Source organism: Vespula pensylvanica, chromosome 23 (assembly GCF_014466175.1).
Source record: "Vespula pensylvanica isolate Volc-1 chromosome 23, ASM1446617v1, whole genome shotgun sequence".
NCBI classification, from domain to species: domain Eukaryota; kingdom Metazoa; phylum Arthropoda; class Insecta; order Hymenoptera; family Vespidae; genus Vespula; species Vespula pensylvanica.
Genome location: NC_057707.1, coordinates 2,601,311 through 2,618,817, shown reverse-complemented (window position 1 = coordinate 2,618,817; position 17,507 = coordinate 2,601,311). Strand labels below are relative to the sequence as shown.

Here is a 17,507-nt window from a genome sequence, read left to right as displayed (position 1 = left end):
GTTTTTCTTTTTCTTTCTTTCTTTCTTTTTTTTTTTTTTCTTCATATTTTATTGGATTTTAATCTTATTGTATTATGTTTATTTTTGTTGTATTTCTTGAAATCGTTTTTCTTGAATCTTGTTTCTTTAATTGTGCAATCGTTTCGTTGTTTATTAAATTAATTATTTCGCGTAGAGATTGCAGTCGAATCTTTTTATTGCAATTAATGAACATTTATATTTACAGGTTGTATATAAATTCGATAACAATATTCCGCGTGTTTTAAATATTGTAAAATGATCATAATTTTATTTTTGTTAATATACATATACATTTCTTTTTTTATATTTATATAGCATATATCTGAGCTCACAACCACCTGGACAACAGATTCCCATAGGAAATAATACAGGATCGTTGCCCGACTTAAGCAACGTCCATTTTCCTTCACCCCTTCACACCCCTCTGGATCAAGAGGATCACTCCAGTAGTACACCCTTCAGTAACGTAAGTACATATTATCACGAATTATTATTACACATATATTACACTAATATTTTCTTTTAATTATTTATTTATTTTCTTTTTTTTTTTATTTATTATTATTATTATTTTTCTTACAACATCATCTTCACCACCCTAGTTCTTTTCGAATTTGAAAAATAAAAAGATCATTCTCTTTTAATAATAATAATAAAAAAAAAAACAAGCCTCGTTTTTTCATCCTCCACTTATTTATTTATTTATTTATTTTTCATATTTTGATTTCATTCATGTGTCATTCTCCCTTTCATAAAAACAAATTCTATTCTTTTCTCTATATAAGCGTCCTTCTTCCATCGTCATTTTAAGTATCTATTTTTTTTTTTTTTTTAAATCAGAACCTTTTTCCTTTTTTCTGTTTCTGTTTTTTGTCACACATGTGAAGTAGGAGGAATGTCGTTGAACGTCACGGATTACGATTGAAGATACGAACCTAATCGAAATTACGTGACAGTGACGTGCGATTTTACGAGTTCGTTTGGTCACGTCTAGCTGTCTGCTTTGCTTTAAAAGAAACAATAAATAAATAAAAAGAGTTAGAATTGGAAAAAAAGATGATCGAGAGCCGTGACGTTGTTCTGATAATCTATTCGAGAAATACACGTACACACACATACACACACACACACACACATACACGTAAAAAAAAATAAATAAATGAAAACAGAAAAAAACTATATCGTAGTTCAATATAAAGGGATAAGAAAAAAAAAAACAAATTGGTGAAATATTTGTACAACTGGTGTATTCCAGAGTCCTCAAACGAGCAGTCCTACAAACCTGTCGCCGACCAGCTTGGCTCAAGCTGGTAGGCTATCCCTTTCACAGGATCACAATCCGCCAAGTGCCCAAGTAAATATCCTACCGCCACCCCGTAAAATAGTGTGTAGAACGTACATGCATTGTTAGCGATTTGTCCAACATCCTACGAAGCATTCGATAAGTGAATTTCATTAATTATATATATATATATTTTTTTTTTTATTATTTTTTCTTAAATTGCATGTAAAAAGAAAAAGAGAGAGAACAAATCAAAGTATTTGATTTTTGGATCGTTATCCTTGTTCTAAACCTCGCACACCCTGTGTAATTAAAATTGAATTGATTTATTTCAACGAAATAAAATATTTTATACGGTAGTAATAATTTGATAAGTAAATTGATTTCCTTTCATTTCATTACGTTTCATTTCATTTTATTATAACTCCTTCGTTGTTGTAGGAAATAATAACAAGTTTCTATAGCCCTTCGAATGCTTCGTATTTGATTAGAAGAATGTTAGAAATGTCGTAAGTGAGAGGTCTTAAATATAATAATTAAAAAAAGAAAGAAAGAAAGAAAGAAAGAACATAGAAAATTGAAATAAAATATTAAAATTTGAGAGATTCTTTAACGATTAACTTTTTCCTGGGCGTCTCACTTTCGTGGTACATGCGAATTGCTTTGATGAGAACTTAGGACAAAAATTTGTAGCAACTTGCATGAATAAATTTGAAATTTGAAAAAGAAAGAAAATAATAGCAGTAATAAAAAAAGAAAGAAAAAATCCTCCTGTACTTTTCTCTGTGTTCTCTTATATATAGCACGATATACGCATTGGGAATTGACTGATCCATTACTAATAGAATCAACGAGAACTACTGTGTAAGTAGTTGTTGAAATTATATATATATAAAAAAAAAAAAAAAAAAAAGAAGAAAGAAAAAGAAAAAAAAAGAGTAGAATTTTTTTATAAATGAAAAATAATGATTTAAATAGAAAATTATATCCCACGAAATAATGAAATAAATATAATTGAGAATAAAATTAAATCGGTCACGTTCTCATTGTGTTTACGTGTAAAACAAATTTGCAATAAAAGATTTTATATATATATATATATATATATATATAATATAATATTATATGTGTGTATATACATAACATGGGAGAACAAAGTTAAGAAAAAAGGAAGGAAAAAAAGAATGGTTAAAGAAAGAAAAAAAAAAAAAATCGTAAGATAGATCTCGCTTTGAAATTCACCCTCGATATCTACCTTTCAGTTTCTCCTTTATTTTTATTTTGCCTTTGTTGTAGTGGTCGTTTGTGTTTTGTTATTTTGCAGAACCATTTATCAGTGCCTGTTAACTCTAGGTTCCTTCACGCGTGTAAGGTCAGTAGTATATACACACTATAATTTCTTTGCTTTTAATCATGCCGATATAAATACACAAACACCCACATATACGTACATACGTCCATACATACGCATATTTGCATACATGTACACATTTGATAACGAAATGCTTCTGTTTCCTTAGGTAAAAAAAAAAAAAGAAAACATTTTTATTTAACGCACACCTATATACATACATACATATATACATAAATAAATAAATTATTAATTAATAGTAGTGCCCTTATCGTTCGTGCTTGGATTTTTTTTTTTTTTTTTTTTTTTTTTTTTTTTTAATTCAAATGAGATCTCGCAAAATCGATTGAATTGTGTTAATTAAAAAAGAAAGAAAGAGAATTAAAATTGAAACTATAATATTTTATTACAACGTGATTTTTATTGAATACAATTTTTCTTTTCTTCTTTTTTTTTTTTTTTTTTTTTTTTTTATAAATATATATTATGAAACTATTATAATAATCTAGCGTTAGTTCAGTCTTTCGAATAAAAAGATTGTAGCATGATAATAAATATTCAATAAACATTGATAATAACGATTATTAATATTGCAGAAGAAAGTCATAATTGATATCGAAAAACGATTAATAATTCTAATAAATATCGAACAGAAATTATATCGTTATATGATTTCATCAATGAGTATTTAAACCAAACCGCTTGCATTAAAAAATTAAAGTTTCTCCAAATATTCTTAGATACTTGGAATCTTTCTCTAATAAAGACCAAATTCAAAATAATAAAAAAAAGATGTCATTAATAAGATATATCATTAATGATATTTGATTTCTTCGATTATGCGAGTTCTTCTTCTTCTTCTTCTTCTTCTTCTTCTTCTTCTTTACTACCGCTTAAAATTGATTGTGTTAATGGAGGGTGTAACGATAAAAAAAAAAATAAAATAAAATAAAATTTAAACAACGAAGAAAGAGCTTATTAAAAAAAAAAGGGAGACAGAGAGAGAGAGAGAGAGAAAGAGAAAGAGAGAGAGCATGATGAAGATTGTGCACGAGAATCGATCGGTTAATAGAGATGGGTATGATGAAGCAGGGTGTGGCGCTGGAAAACAGCACAAGTACTTCGCAACAGGATCTTCAGAGTTACTCTCAACAACCGGCACCTCAACCACCACCTTCGATATCTCACAGTCCAGCTGGTCACTATATTTATCAACAACAACCACATAGTCCTGTGCCACCACAAAGCCCGGTCAGTATATTATCTCTATCAAGTTTTTATTATCATTGTGTTGTTATTATTATCTGGATATAACATAATGAATTTTATATATATATATATATATATATATATATGTTTCTTTTTTGGAATACTAATTTTTTTATAATAAAAATTGTTATTTGACAAAAGAATCTTTTTTAACAATGAAATTAAATCGTCAATGATATCAATTAAAATTGTGATTCTTAGATATCAGTGATTAGAGATTAACTATTGATTATATATATATATATTATGGCGATGAAAAATGAATGCACAGTATTATCATGATCATCATGAACGTTATTAAAGAGGGAAGTTGCCTTTTAAGTATACATTATTTTCGTTCCTTTATTGTACGAACGGATTTGACGGATATTGGTTAGTCATCGGTCGGTACCATAAGTTTCAGTCTAAGGATACATTTCAAGGACGATCGATAAGTTTTTTTAATATTCTCTCGAGTTCTTACTTTCGATATTTTCTTTTTTTTTTTTTTTTTTTTTTATTATAATTATTCATTGCATCGAATATAATGTTCGTGAAAATTTTAGGAGATTGGTTTTAATCGAAAGAAGAAAAGAAAGAAAGAAAGAAAGAAAGAAGTTAAAGTTTAATGAAATATTCGAGATAATAATTTCAATAGAAAATAATTAACGAAGGAAAAAGAAAAGAAAAAAATCAGAGAGTACAAAAATATTAACAATAAAAAATCCCATCCAATTTGATTAGAAAACGTCACAGTCGCAGCAATCACAACAACAACAGCAACATCAGCACCAACAAACACAGCAATTAAATTCCTTGGGTTCCTACAGGACCTCACAACCAGTGAACAGGCCATCGCCACAATCTTCGCCTAGTCTAACTGTACAAGTAAGTCTTCACAATCAGATTTATTATTTGCTTATTTTCCTTTCCTTTTTTTAAACTTAACTTAATTTAATTTAACAAACATGGTCAATCGATAATTAAAAAAAAAGAAAAGAAAGGATTAATTGTTCCAATAATTCTAATAAATATTTTTTTCTTTCTTTCTTTCTTTCTTTTTTCTTTTCTTTGTTTTATAGGGAAGTCCATTAAGTTATAGCAATAATCCATCAGCCCCGCCAAGTCCAACAGGACATCCTGGTCCACCGACCCTAACCTCGGATGGAATAGATCAAAACAGTTACGTCATTAACCAAGCACAAGCTGCTGCACTTCAACAAGACTTTGAACAATTCACGATGGTAAATAAAAAGAATTTTCTCTTATTACATATAAATATACGAATGTGTCTTTCTGTGTATGCGTGCGTGCGTGCGTGTGTGTGTCTGCTATCTGTATGTCTGTATATACGTATGTATGTGTATATGTATTTCTGTTTAAACACAAAACTTTAAAGATCCTGAAAAATATCGATCCCAATAAGAATAGGATCATAAAAAAAGGTTGTCCATAATCGAGAAGTAAGAAATGCATTTTTATTATAATTGCAATTGTTTTAACTATGAAAAGAAAAACAGTAACTTAATCCATGATGGTGTTAGGCCGTTCTGATAGAAAAAAAAATAAAATAAAATAAAATAAAAAGAAAAAAAAAAATTAATAAAAAAAAGATTAATAAAAGATAGAAATAGAAAGAGATAGAAAGATGGTTAAAAACGTTGGTGTTTATCTGTTACCCGCATCCGTCAGGATTGGCCGAAATTCGCACAGCAGCTCATGGAACTTGGTTGCACCTGGACAACGCAGATAGAGGTGATAAGATCCTTTCCCTCATCTGTCTTGTTTTTTCTTTCCTTTCCTTCGATCGATCGATCTCGTTTAATTGTATATCACAACATTACTTAAAGATATTTAAAAAGTAATCCTATATATATATATATATATGTATATGTATGTATATATATATGTCTCCTATATACAGGATGAACCAAAAGTTTTTCAGTGATAATTAAAAATCAATTACTTCTCTATTAAATACATTTTATGATAATTTATTTGCTTGTTTGTTTTTTGTTTGTTTGTTTGTTTGTTTGTTTGTTCGTTCGTTCTTTTATTTTTTTTTTCCAATTTGTAAAACTGCAAAGCTCATATTTTTTTAAATTAAAAGAAATATTATGGAAGATAATTGATTTTTAAAATCACTTAAGAACTTTTGAACCATCCAGTATATATATACTATACTATATTATACTATAATATATTATATATATATATATATGTGTGTGTTTTATGTCCTGTATATATACTAAAGGATTACCTAATATAGGATAGTATAATATATTCGTTAAAAATTCATTAGTTGTCTTTATAAACCTCAAATCGTTTGTTTTCTGTTTGATTTAGATGGACACACCTGTCTCGGCGAACACAATTGGTAGTTACATAGGATCGCCCAATCACACGACGAGTTATGCACAGGTGAATTAAATTAAAATAGAAATATAAAAATATTTTTTTTTCTTTTATTTTTTTTTTTTCAATCAAAATTAAAAACATATATATATATATATATATATATATATAGTATATAAAGCCGTGCATTTAAAATGTAAACATTTTTTAATTAATACATTAGCGAAGCGAGTAGCGAGTAAGATTTCTACGCGATTTACCGGGGTTCGAATCCCGTCGATATTTCCATTTAAAGAGAACATTTTTTATTATTATTATTATCATTATTTTTTTTTTTTTTTTTATGTCAAAAATAATTTGTTACGCGTGTTTATATTGATATAGATATTAATTATAGTTAAAAAAATATATATCCGTGTGTATCTGCTTGTCTCCTTGTTATCGAATATATTTTTTATGAGATTTTTCTTTTACGATGCGATGTAATTGATACTCGAATGAATTGTTCATTAACTAAATTTTGTTAATATTTCAGAACGACATGATAAACGTCGGTGGAGAATTAGGCAGCGGTGATGGGGGATATTATAGTACGAGTCCCCAAGTGGCGTATCAACCAACGAATACGTCGACAACGACGACTCAACAATTGACACCACAAACGCCAAATACACCAACGATCATACTTACAGGTAAATTTTATAGATTTCTTTATACCCAATATTTTACCTTATTATCCTAATATCCTAATCTTAAAGTCGATCTTTTCCTTTTCTTTTTTTTTATTTCATATTATAACTTCATTTTGTTAATCATATAATTAATTATAAATTCACATCAAAGTATCGATAGAAAATAAGAAGAAGATATGAATTGAAAATTGTAAATTATTAATCTTCTTCTATTTTGATATACTACAAATTAATATTAAAAGATATAATTACAATTTATAGATTTTTCTGGAGCAGACGACCTGACTAATCCAGAATTCGTGAAGGATCTAGGAACAGCAATGATGAGCGATTTCGATCCAGAATTATTTCCAACGGACGATGCTCTTAGACAGGGCTTGGGTCAAATCGACGTTGATGGTTTACAAATGCTCACGGATCCAACCGTGGTGATATCTGATCCCAGTGCAGAAGCACACTTTAGGTTAGATCGGCTCTAAAAAGCCCAAGGCTAGAGAAAAAATAAGAAAGAGAGCGAGAGAGAGCGAGAGAGAGAGAGAGAGAGAGAGAGAATTCGCTGGCTCGGCTGATTAAACGTAGGACAAAACTAATTCTGTCTCTTGGTGTTGCGATCAAAAAAAAAAAAAAAAAAAAATTTCTTTATAAGACACACTGCGATTAATCGAAGAAGACGTTGAGATGTTTCCATTGAAAAAAAAAAAATAAATAAATAAAGTGAAAATAATAATAATAATAATAATATAATAATAATGATAATAATAACAACAATAATAATTGTAATTATGGCCAAGAGAGAAAGAGAAAGAGGGAAGGATATGAAGAGAGAGAGAGAGAGAGAGAGAGAGAGAGAGAGAGAGAGAGAGAGAGAAATATAAAAGTTTCACAAATTTCAATGTAAACATATCAACGAATCCGTGATTCTTGACACATCGTTGATCGAAAATCATTAAAGTAATTAAAAAGAAAGAATGAGAGAAAGAAAAGAAAAGAAAAGAAAAGAAAAGAAAAGAAAAGAAAAGAAAAGAGAAAAGAAAATAATAATATCTCTTTATTAATCCTTTTTTTATTTTATACTACTTTGTACATTGTGTATCATGTATGAGATGATCTCTAAAAAAAAAGCACAAAAGAAAAAAAATACCTTTACTGATTTATATACATGCTTTTATCGTATGCGATTACTAGTGATGTTTAATCATTGTCAGAAGAAAGAATTTATTCATTAATTAGTTAATGGATTCATTCATACATTAATTAATTCATTAATTCATTCTTCATTCATTCATTAATTCATTCATTCATTGAATGCATCTGTGTATATGTATGAAATACGTGTATGAATATAATCGATATGGAATACACATGTGCGAGTACGATTGTATGTGAAATACATGTATGATTATGTACCTATGAAATACATGTATGAAAGTGTATAGTTATAAAATACATGTACGGAAATAATAGATATAAAATACATGTATGAAAATTATAAGATATGAATTACATCAATTAATATGATTGTATGAAATACGTATATAAAGTGAAGGTATGAAAGATACATGTACGAATATGTACGTATGAAATACACACAGAGACACGTACATATATATATATATATATACATATATATAGATATATGTATTTATATATATGTGAAACTATATAGAAATGAAATACATGTACATACATAAATGTATAAAGTGAATGAAAGAATCAATGAATGAACGAACGAACGAATGAATGGATGGATAGATGATGAATGGATGGATGGATGGATGAATGAATGAATGAATGAATGAATGCGTGAATGAAAGAACGAACGAATGAATGAATTAATTAATTCGAAGAGATAGATCGATCAAACAGGCTTTAGTAGTGAACGTTGCTCTCGATTTTACAATTTCAACTCCTTCGACAAAATAAATATAAAATAAAAAAAAGAGGAGTACTTAAAGATGCATAAAGACATATATTATATATATATGTATATGTGTGTGTATATATATATATATATATATATATATATATATATATATACATGTATATACGTGAAAGAGAGAGAAAGAGAGAGAGAGAGAGAGAGAGAGAAAAGAAACTTTGTTTTCGTTGTTGTTGTTTATTATTATATATTTTTTTTTTAATACCAAATTTTTTAATTATCAACGCCGAGGAATTAATAATAATGAGGGAGAGAAAGAGAGAGAGAGAGAGGGAGAGAGAAAGGTTCTTTAGAATCTTTTTCACTCTTCTTTTTATTGAAGCGCGTGCGCACATTCGTACATATAAAAGATTATATATATATACATATATATATACATTATTATTATTATTATATATATATATTATTAAATGAGTAGCATATATATATATATATATATATTGAAAACGATTATATACATCACCAAGTGATTAGTATCGTTAACGTGACTGAATTGTTCTTTGTTTTATATATATATATATATATATATATATATATATATATTTCTTTTTCTTTTCATTTTCATTTACAAAAAGAAAGAAAGAAAGAAAAAATACATAAGAAAAGAGAAATGTCTCGACTGAAACCTAATCAGAATGATTGAGAAAAGTCGAATAGATTTATTGATCATTCGATTGATCATTCGCAGCTTCCTCTTTAAAAAATTTTAACTTATATACATACATACATACATACATACATACATACATACATACATAAATACATACATATATATATACACATATACATTTTTTCCTTGCTGTTCGTTTTGCAATAAAAATATGTAATTTAAAAAAAAAAAAAGAAAGAATATTCTGCGACGCGAATAGCGAAATAAATGAATGAATAAATAAATAAAGTAATTAATGAAAAGGAAAAAAAAAGAAAACAAACAAACAAACAAGGAAAATAAAAATAAAAGATAGACACATAAACGTGTTCTCGTATGGTGGTCGTCAATTGTTTTTTGAAAGTAATATGCTATACTTTGTAATACATTGACTAATAATTATCATCAAATGAATTAAATGAAACAATTCATTACGTGAAATTTAGGATTAACGATGCAACGTCAACGGTAACAGCAACAGCGTTAATACATATGTAATGAAAAAGAAATACGACGCTTATATACATACACATATACATACATGCATACACACACACACACACACACATACATACATGATAATCTATTTTATGTAGTAGAAATGAACCTAATTCTTCTCGATATCGTCGATTTTTCATTCTTAAATGTAAGAAAATATTCAATGAAACACAAATGAGATAAGGTTGCAGACTGTGCATATATATATATATATATATATATATATATATGTATGTATATATACATATGAACATATATAAATATACATGGTGATCCATTTTAATCTAGAAATCCAATTATTTCCCAAATTAGTCTTATTAGAAAAAATGTTTCTCAAATGGTACTCTGTTCTATTTCAAGAGATTAGTATGTAGGAGTAATGTAATTAATCCTATTCTTTTCATAAATGGACATATGTAGAGGACACATGAAGATCAATGTTTTTAAATGAAATCATGTGTTCTTTAATGCATTGGTCAATGCAGCTAACAACTATTCTCTAGAAAAAAAAAAGAAAATGGAGAAGTATTTTCATAAAATCATTTATTACTTTGGGAGATATTTTAATTGATACTACATTTTATTTAATAATAAGAATGATGATTACTTAGAAGGAAAGAAATATATATATATATATATATAATATCACCCAAATTAATAATATTTCATAACATACATGTATTGATACTTTTTTAATAGAGATACTTGAGTATGTTATAAACCAATGCGATCAAAGAAAAGAACATATTATATCATTTAATAAAAAAAAACAAAAGTTGACCTTCGCGTGTCCTTTACGCGTTTATCATACCAACTCTCACAAAAAAATTAATTACATTAAATTAACATTTCCCTTTTACTCGAAAAAACATTTTTAACGAATAAAACAAATTCCAAGAGATAGTTGCACTTGTAGATTAAAATGGGTCACTCTATGTATATTATATACATATGTATACATACATACATACATATATATGTATATATATTATATGCAGACTGCGTGTCGTGTTTAGTAGAGAGAAATCTATATCGCAACGTTAATACCTTCGAATTTTTATCGGTGTAATAAAAGTTTGTTTATCACTTTTGTGACACAACTTAACAATAATAACAACAACAACAACAACAACAACAATAATAATAATAATAATAATGATAAAGATAATAATAATAAAATATTTAGAAGAGAAAGTCTGAGGGAGAACGTTCAAAACGAAAATGAACGTAATTAAAAGACCGACCGGATCGAGTTTGTTCGTATATAATTAAATATATAAAATTCGCAATCGATAATAAATAAATAAATAAATAAATAAATAAATAAATAAATAAATAAAACAAATAAATAAATAAATAAATAAATAAATAAATATCGTCGTATAATTCTTAGGCTTTAGTTTCTATAGTAAGTTTTTGTAAATTTGATAATAAAACGATAAAGTATGGGACTATAAAAAATGCAATATACGAAAGATTTGGTCGATCTTTTTCTTTTTTTCTTCTTCTTCATCTTCTTTTTTTTCTATTCTTCTCATTTTCTTAAGAATATGAAAAAAAAAAAAAAATAAAAATTAAACAAACAAACAAACAAACAAATGAATAAATAACCAACAAACAGAAAAAGAAACATATAATCTTAACGTCGACGATTTTTGACTCGTAGCTTTTGTAGTGTTATTTAAAACAATCGTATAAAAACAACAACAACAACAACAACAACAACAATATACATGCATAACAAAAGAAGGAATTTTTTTGAGGTTAGGAATCTAAAGAAAAAAAAAAAAAAAAAAAAAAAAAGATAAAACGAAAAGGAAAGAAAAAAAAGGACTCTCACGTTTTAAACGAAGACTCGTTAAATTGTAAATAATTTCAAATAGCGACGATCACACACACTAACGTATACACTGTGATGTTTTTTGCCTCCTACTCCGCCGCCCCCGCCGCCGCCGCCGCCGCTACCAACGTTGAAGATTCGCGATATATAGTTTATTTAACGCATACGTTGCCTATATATACATATTAAATTTACATATATACGAGATACGTATAAAATTCATTTATCAATATGTATATATATATATATATATGTGTGTATGTATGTATATATGTATACATATATATAAATAAATTTTCAACTCGTTATAGTTTTAACGTACACTGTGTATATCATGTATAATTTAAGTTCGTAAGTTAACCTCGAATTATCCAAAAACAACACACCTCGAATATTATTAATTATGTTATTGTTGTTATTGTTATTATTATTATTATTACTATTACTATTATTATTATTATGATTATAGTTTATTATTATTATAGTTTATTATCCCATTCGTTCCTTTTGTTTTTTCTTTTTTTTTTTTTTTTTTTTAAGAAATTATTTCTTTTTTATTATCGCGTGTTTTATTCACAATTTTTATTATTATATTTGAGATAAGGAAAAAAAAAAAACAAACAAACAACCGTACCGTGTAACTCTTTCGTACATAAAAAAACTTAATGCTCGATTAAATAACTAATTTTATCAATCGTATCGACTATATGTCTATCTTGTATTGTTATAAACGTAACGATTGCTAAAGATTTAAATTATAAAAAAGAAAAGAATTAATAAATAATATACATATATGTATATATGTAACGTCACTTGACGTACGCGTTAATTAATCGAAATTTTATTTAAAAAGAAAAGAAAGAAATAAAGATGATTAATCGGATGAAATATTGACGGACGAAGTTGCTGACATTTCTTTTTCTCTCTTTTTTTTTTTTTTTTCTTTTCTTTTCTTTTTTTGACGGAACAAAAATTCGAATAATTGTCGGTATAACAGAAACAACAAAAATATAGCCGATTGTTCTAATCGATGTTAACAAAATAAAAGAAAATCAAAATGGCCGATTTTCCTTATCGAACTTGAAAAACAATTGACAAGAGGTAGATCAATTTAATATCGATTGTTATACTGCCCGTAGTGCCTAAAAAAAAAAATAATAGATAATTCTCGTACATACCAGGGCCGTACGTTATTTCGTTGTTTTTCTTTTTCCTTTCTTTTTCTCCAAATTATTAACACGTTCAACACATTTATAAATTTGTTGCTAATGAAAGGAAATATATATATATATATATATATATATATATATATATATTCACACACGTGCACATGTTACAGGAAAAAAAATGTTCTTCTGCTATATCCTGACAAAACTTTTGCAGTCTGAATCTCGAACGTTATATATAATACATACGCACACACACATATGCATACATTATTTAGATGTACATATACATATACATAACATAACCATTTTTCAACTTTTCACCGTTTACTGTCGAAAGTTTTTAGAAATACGTATGTACAGTAACGCACACACAGAACACACATATATAAAAATACACCGAATCGTTCGTATTTGATTGTTATGTATGTAATAATTACGCTTTTTTTAAGAATCGTTGAATTATGCGACAATAGGTATGATAACGAACAAAGAAGAATAAGAAAACTCGTAATTTTCAATGATCGCTAACAAATTCGATTCGATTCGATTAGGATTCGATTCGAATGATCGATAATTCACAAAATATTCTTAAAAGCGATCGATAACGCTTATGACATGTACCTTCTTATTATTGTACATACGTCCTCTCGTTATAACCTACAAATTATAACTGGTAAAAAATGTTTTTCATGAATGTCAGAATTCGTGTATAAAAAAAAAGAAAAAAGAAAGAAAAGAAGAATACGAAGAAATCTTTCGACGAATCACTTGTTTATTATAAGAATTATAAAAGTATTCGACACGTTCTACATAGATTTATAAATAAATACGTACAAATTTTTATGGTTTTTAACTGTTCACTTTCTTCGTGGATTTTTTTTCGAGGTTAAGTAACGAAAGAAAATTGTGTGTCGATTTACTCGTTATTACTTTTTTTTTTTTTTTTTTTTTTTCTAGAATTGTCATATGAATTTATTCCTACTATTTATTTTTTTATATAAATTCTAATAATTTTAATTAACAAATTGTTATATATATATATATATGTTTACGTAGAACGTGACGAAAAATATGAAAAATATTGTCTGAACTAATCTTAAAAGTGCTCTATTAGATCGATTAGATCAGATCGATTGATCGAAAATTGAATAAGATTTCTTTCAAGAAAAACGAGGTATATAATTTTCATGAAAATGGTGCCAAAGCGCGTATTAAATATTCGCCTTAGATATTAAGACTCGATTAACTTCTGATCGCACGATAATATACGTTATATTGTATATTATAATAATAATAATAATTATAGTAATAACGATAACGATAATATTAGAGAAGAAGACAAAAAAGAAGAAAATAATTATGAAGATGAAAAATTAAAAATGCATTCGTCTAACGGAAGGAAAAATTAAATGTATGTATATAAAAAAACAAAAGAGGGGGAACGTGTATTAGAAACTCGAATCATCGTCTAATTCCATCGTAAAAAAAAATATCTCTTAGTACTTAAGCATTAATATTAATAATAATAATAATAATAATAATTACGAGAGCCTACTGAGACGAAAAAAAAAAAGAAAAAAGAAAGAAATGTAATTGAAGAATCGTATGAAAAAAAATTGTTGCATACACATACAGGCGCACACACAACCACAAACAAAAATGCATTTATACGAGAGACGATTAAGATTTTCGAGTTCAGTCGGTAAAGTAGAACGGATTAAAACATTAATGAATAATGAAAATAAAAAAAGGAAAAGTAAACTAACTTCTCTTTCTTTTGTTAATAACAAAATAAACTCTCGTTTTTTAATTTTCTCTCTCTTTCTTTCTTTCGTTCTCGCACTTTTCTCGTGTTGCAATCACAGACGTATATACACACACACACACACACACACACACACACACACACACACTTATACACATACATTTTTCCATTCGAAATAAACTAAACGATGATTTTTTTACTGTATTTGATAAGAAATTATTTATTATCGCCCATCTTGATATTAAACTGCTATATAGTAATTAATTCGTCATCTCGTTGATGTTAAATTATAGATATTTAAAAGTGTACAACTTCAGAGAGATATATAAATGCAGCTCTATATATATATATATATATAGAAAGAGAGAGAGAGAGAGAGATATCATACATGTATATACACAAACACATTGACACGAAAACACAATAAAAATTTCGTCTTATCTCAAATTAGTCTAAGAAATGATTAGACAAATCGTCGAAAGATAAAAAACAAACTTGTACAATTTGTATATAACCATGTTATTGTGGTATAAACACACTACCTATTATTATTAATAATATATATATATATATATGTGCATGTGTATGTATACATTATTAATAATAATAATTGTATATATATATACACACATGCATATATGTATAATATATATATAGGTACATACATTGCTCTGTAATGCCGTTACGTTGTGTACTATATTATTGTGAACACCATTTCTCAGACATCGATTTTTCTAAATAAAAGTAAAAAACTTCTTTCTTTCGAGACACATTGAAACAAAAAAGAAAACAAAAAGAAAAAAGGAAAGAAAAAGGAAACAACAACAACAACAACAACAAAAACAAAAAACTAATGTAAGTAAATTCTCTGTCGTAGATTCCATGTCGGTCGAAGTCAATTTTTTTTAACTTTTTTTCTGTTTTCTTTCTTTCTTTTTCTTTCTTAATCAACACTTTTAATTCCTTTTCTCTTAATTTTTCACAAAAAAAAAAAAAGAAAAAGAAAAAAATTCTCTTCTTTCACGAACTTTTTTACTCTGGAAACTTGTTCACGATTTGACATATTTTGAGGTTAGCAAAAGACAACCGTGCTCCTTCTTATATTCTTCTTTATAAAATCGTTTAATGAAATTTTTAAGAAGAAAAGAATCGAATATTTTTTGAAGGAGACGAGGAAAAAGAACCTCTAAAGAAAAAAAGAAAAAGAAAAAAAAAAAACGAAACAAAAATTCGGTGCCTCAGAAAACGTTGTACCAACGAGCCTTTCCCAGACTGATTCGATCGACGTTCAATCAATCAAAAAAATCGAACCTCTGAAAGCAAGAACGAAAATTAAAAAGGAAACATAAAGAAAAAGAAAAAAAAAAAACATATTCGAGATAAAGAAAAAAAACTCGAATCCGGTTTCGCGTTCTCTAATTGATTAATTGATTAAATAACTAAATAATTAATTAATTGATTGATTAAGCAATTAAAAAGAACAGGAAGAAGAAGAAGAAGAAGAAGAAATATCTTAATTAATTAAGGAACGTAACAAATCGTACGATCATTTTATCGATTCATACACAGGCCTGCTCTTGCGATCGAGCTCGAAAATTTTAACCGACTAATTAAGCAAACAATAATTCGTTCGTTCGTTCGTTCGTTCGTATTATTTTGTCTTTTGTTTTTTAATTACCAACGCGTAACATAACCTACGATTTTTCACATTTTCACGAAATTAGTCGTCTAATTTTCATCGATATTTCTATTTGTTCGTTTCTTCTTTTCTTTTTTTTTTCACGATTATTAAAAATAATTTTCATATACAATTTTCTTTTCGATCTCGATCGCTTAACTCTTGAATTATGTATAGTAACTTTTCTCTACGAACAAATAAAAATAAGCATATATGTATATATCATACATACATACATACATACATACATACATACATACATACATACATACATACACATCATACACACATACACATCATACACACATAAAAACGCATAAGCATTTAGTCTTAAACTAACCTTAAAAAAACTCCTCTTCTTAACGCAATACCTATCATTGTAAATAATTGTTTCATATTGTTGTATAAATAAAAGTTAGGAGACAAGCGATAGAAAGAGAAAGTAACAAAAGAAAAAAAGATCAATAATGAAAGGAAAAAAGAAAGAAAAAAAGGAAGGAAGGAAATGATAGAGATGAGTTATTGTATCATTTGAGTGATGTGAATGATTTATAAAAAAAAGAAAAAAGAAAGAAACAAAAACTTCTTCCCTTTGACTCCTACGACCGCCCCCGCCCACCCTTCGGCCCCTCGACCCAGCCCCTCTTTAAAAATCATAATGTAAGCGCACAAGGGTTAACGATCTATGTGTCTTCTTTGTGTTTAATCGTACATTCATTATTAAATCTTAAAACATCTATATAGTCGTCTTTGTATGTGTATTTGCCTGTATAACCTCTATATTATTATTAATATTATTACTATTATTATTATTATCATTATTATTATTATTATTATTATCATCATCATCATCATCATCATCATCATCATCATCATCATCATCATCATCATGTTAATTAATTGATTGCAGTAATATTTTTAAGATTCCCTTTTTTTCTAATATAAGAATTTGTTTATTTTAACATTCTACTTATCGTTCTTAATTATCACACAGATAGTAGTTACATTAATTGGAAGTAA

General features: G+C 27.1%; 1 protein-coding gene across 15 annotated transcripts in view; it reads left to right on the top strand.

The window, feature by feature from the left end:
* The window catches only part of LOC122636666 (CREB-regulated transcription coactivator 1-like), a 47,639-nt gene extending 30,930 nt beyond the window's left edge, over nucleotides 1-16,709 (top strand). For 6 of the 15 annotated variants that reach the window (XM_043828162.1, XM_043828155.1, XM_043828169.1 and 3 more), the window contains 10 exons: nucleotides 337-487; nucleotides 1,277-1,375; nucleotides 3,744-3,905; nucleotides 4,647-4,790; nucleotides 4,985-5,146; nucleotides 5,595-5,657; nucleotides 6,249-6,323; nucleotides 6,793-6,949; nucleotides 7,211-7,500; nucleotides 7,770-8,435. In XM_043828162.1, the coding sequence (XP_043684097.1) occupies nucleotides 337-487; nucleotides 1,277-1,375; nucleotides 3,744-3,905; nucleotides 4,647-4,790; nucleotides 4,985-5,146; nucleotides 5,595-5,657; nucleotides 6,249-6,323; nucleotides 6,793-6,949; nucleotides 7,211-7,428 (1,231 nt within the window). In that variant the 3' untranslated portion in view covers nucleotides 7,429-7,500; nucleotides 7,770-8,435. Of the gene's footprint in view, nucleotides 1-336; nucleotides 488-1,276; nucleotides 1,376-2,627; nucleotides 2,676-3,743; nucleotides 3,906-4,646; nucleotides 4,791-4,984; nucleotides 5,147-5,594; nucleotides 5,658-6,248; nucleotides 6,324-6,792; nucleotides 6,950-7,210; nucleotides 7,501-7,767; nucleotides 8,436-15,147 lie in introns of those variants that run through there. The other 9 variants (XM_043828161.1, XM_043828157.1, XM_043828159.1 and 6 more) reach the window with 9 other exon arrangements.
* Nucleotides 16,710-17,507: the final 798 nt, after the last annotated feature.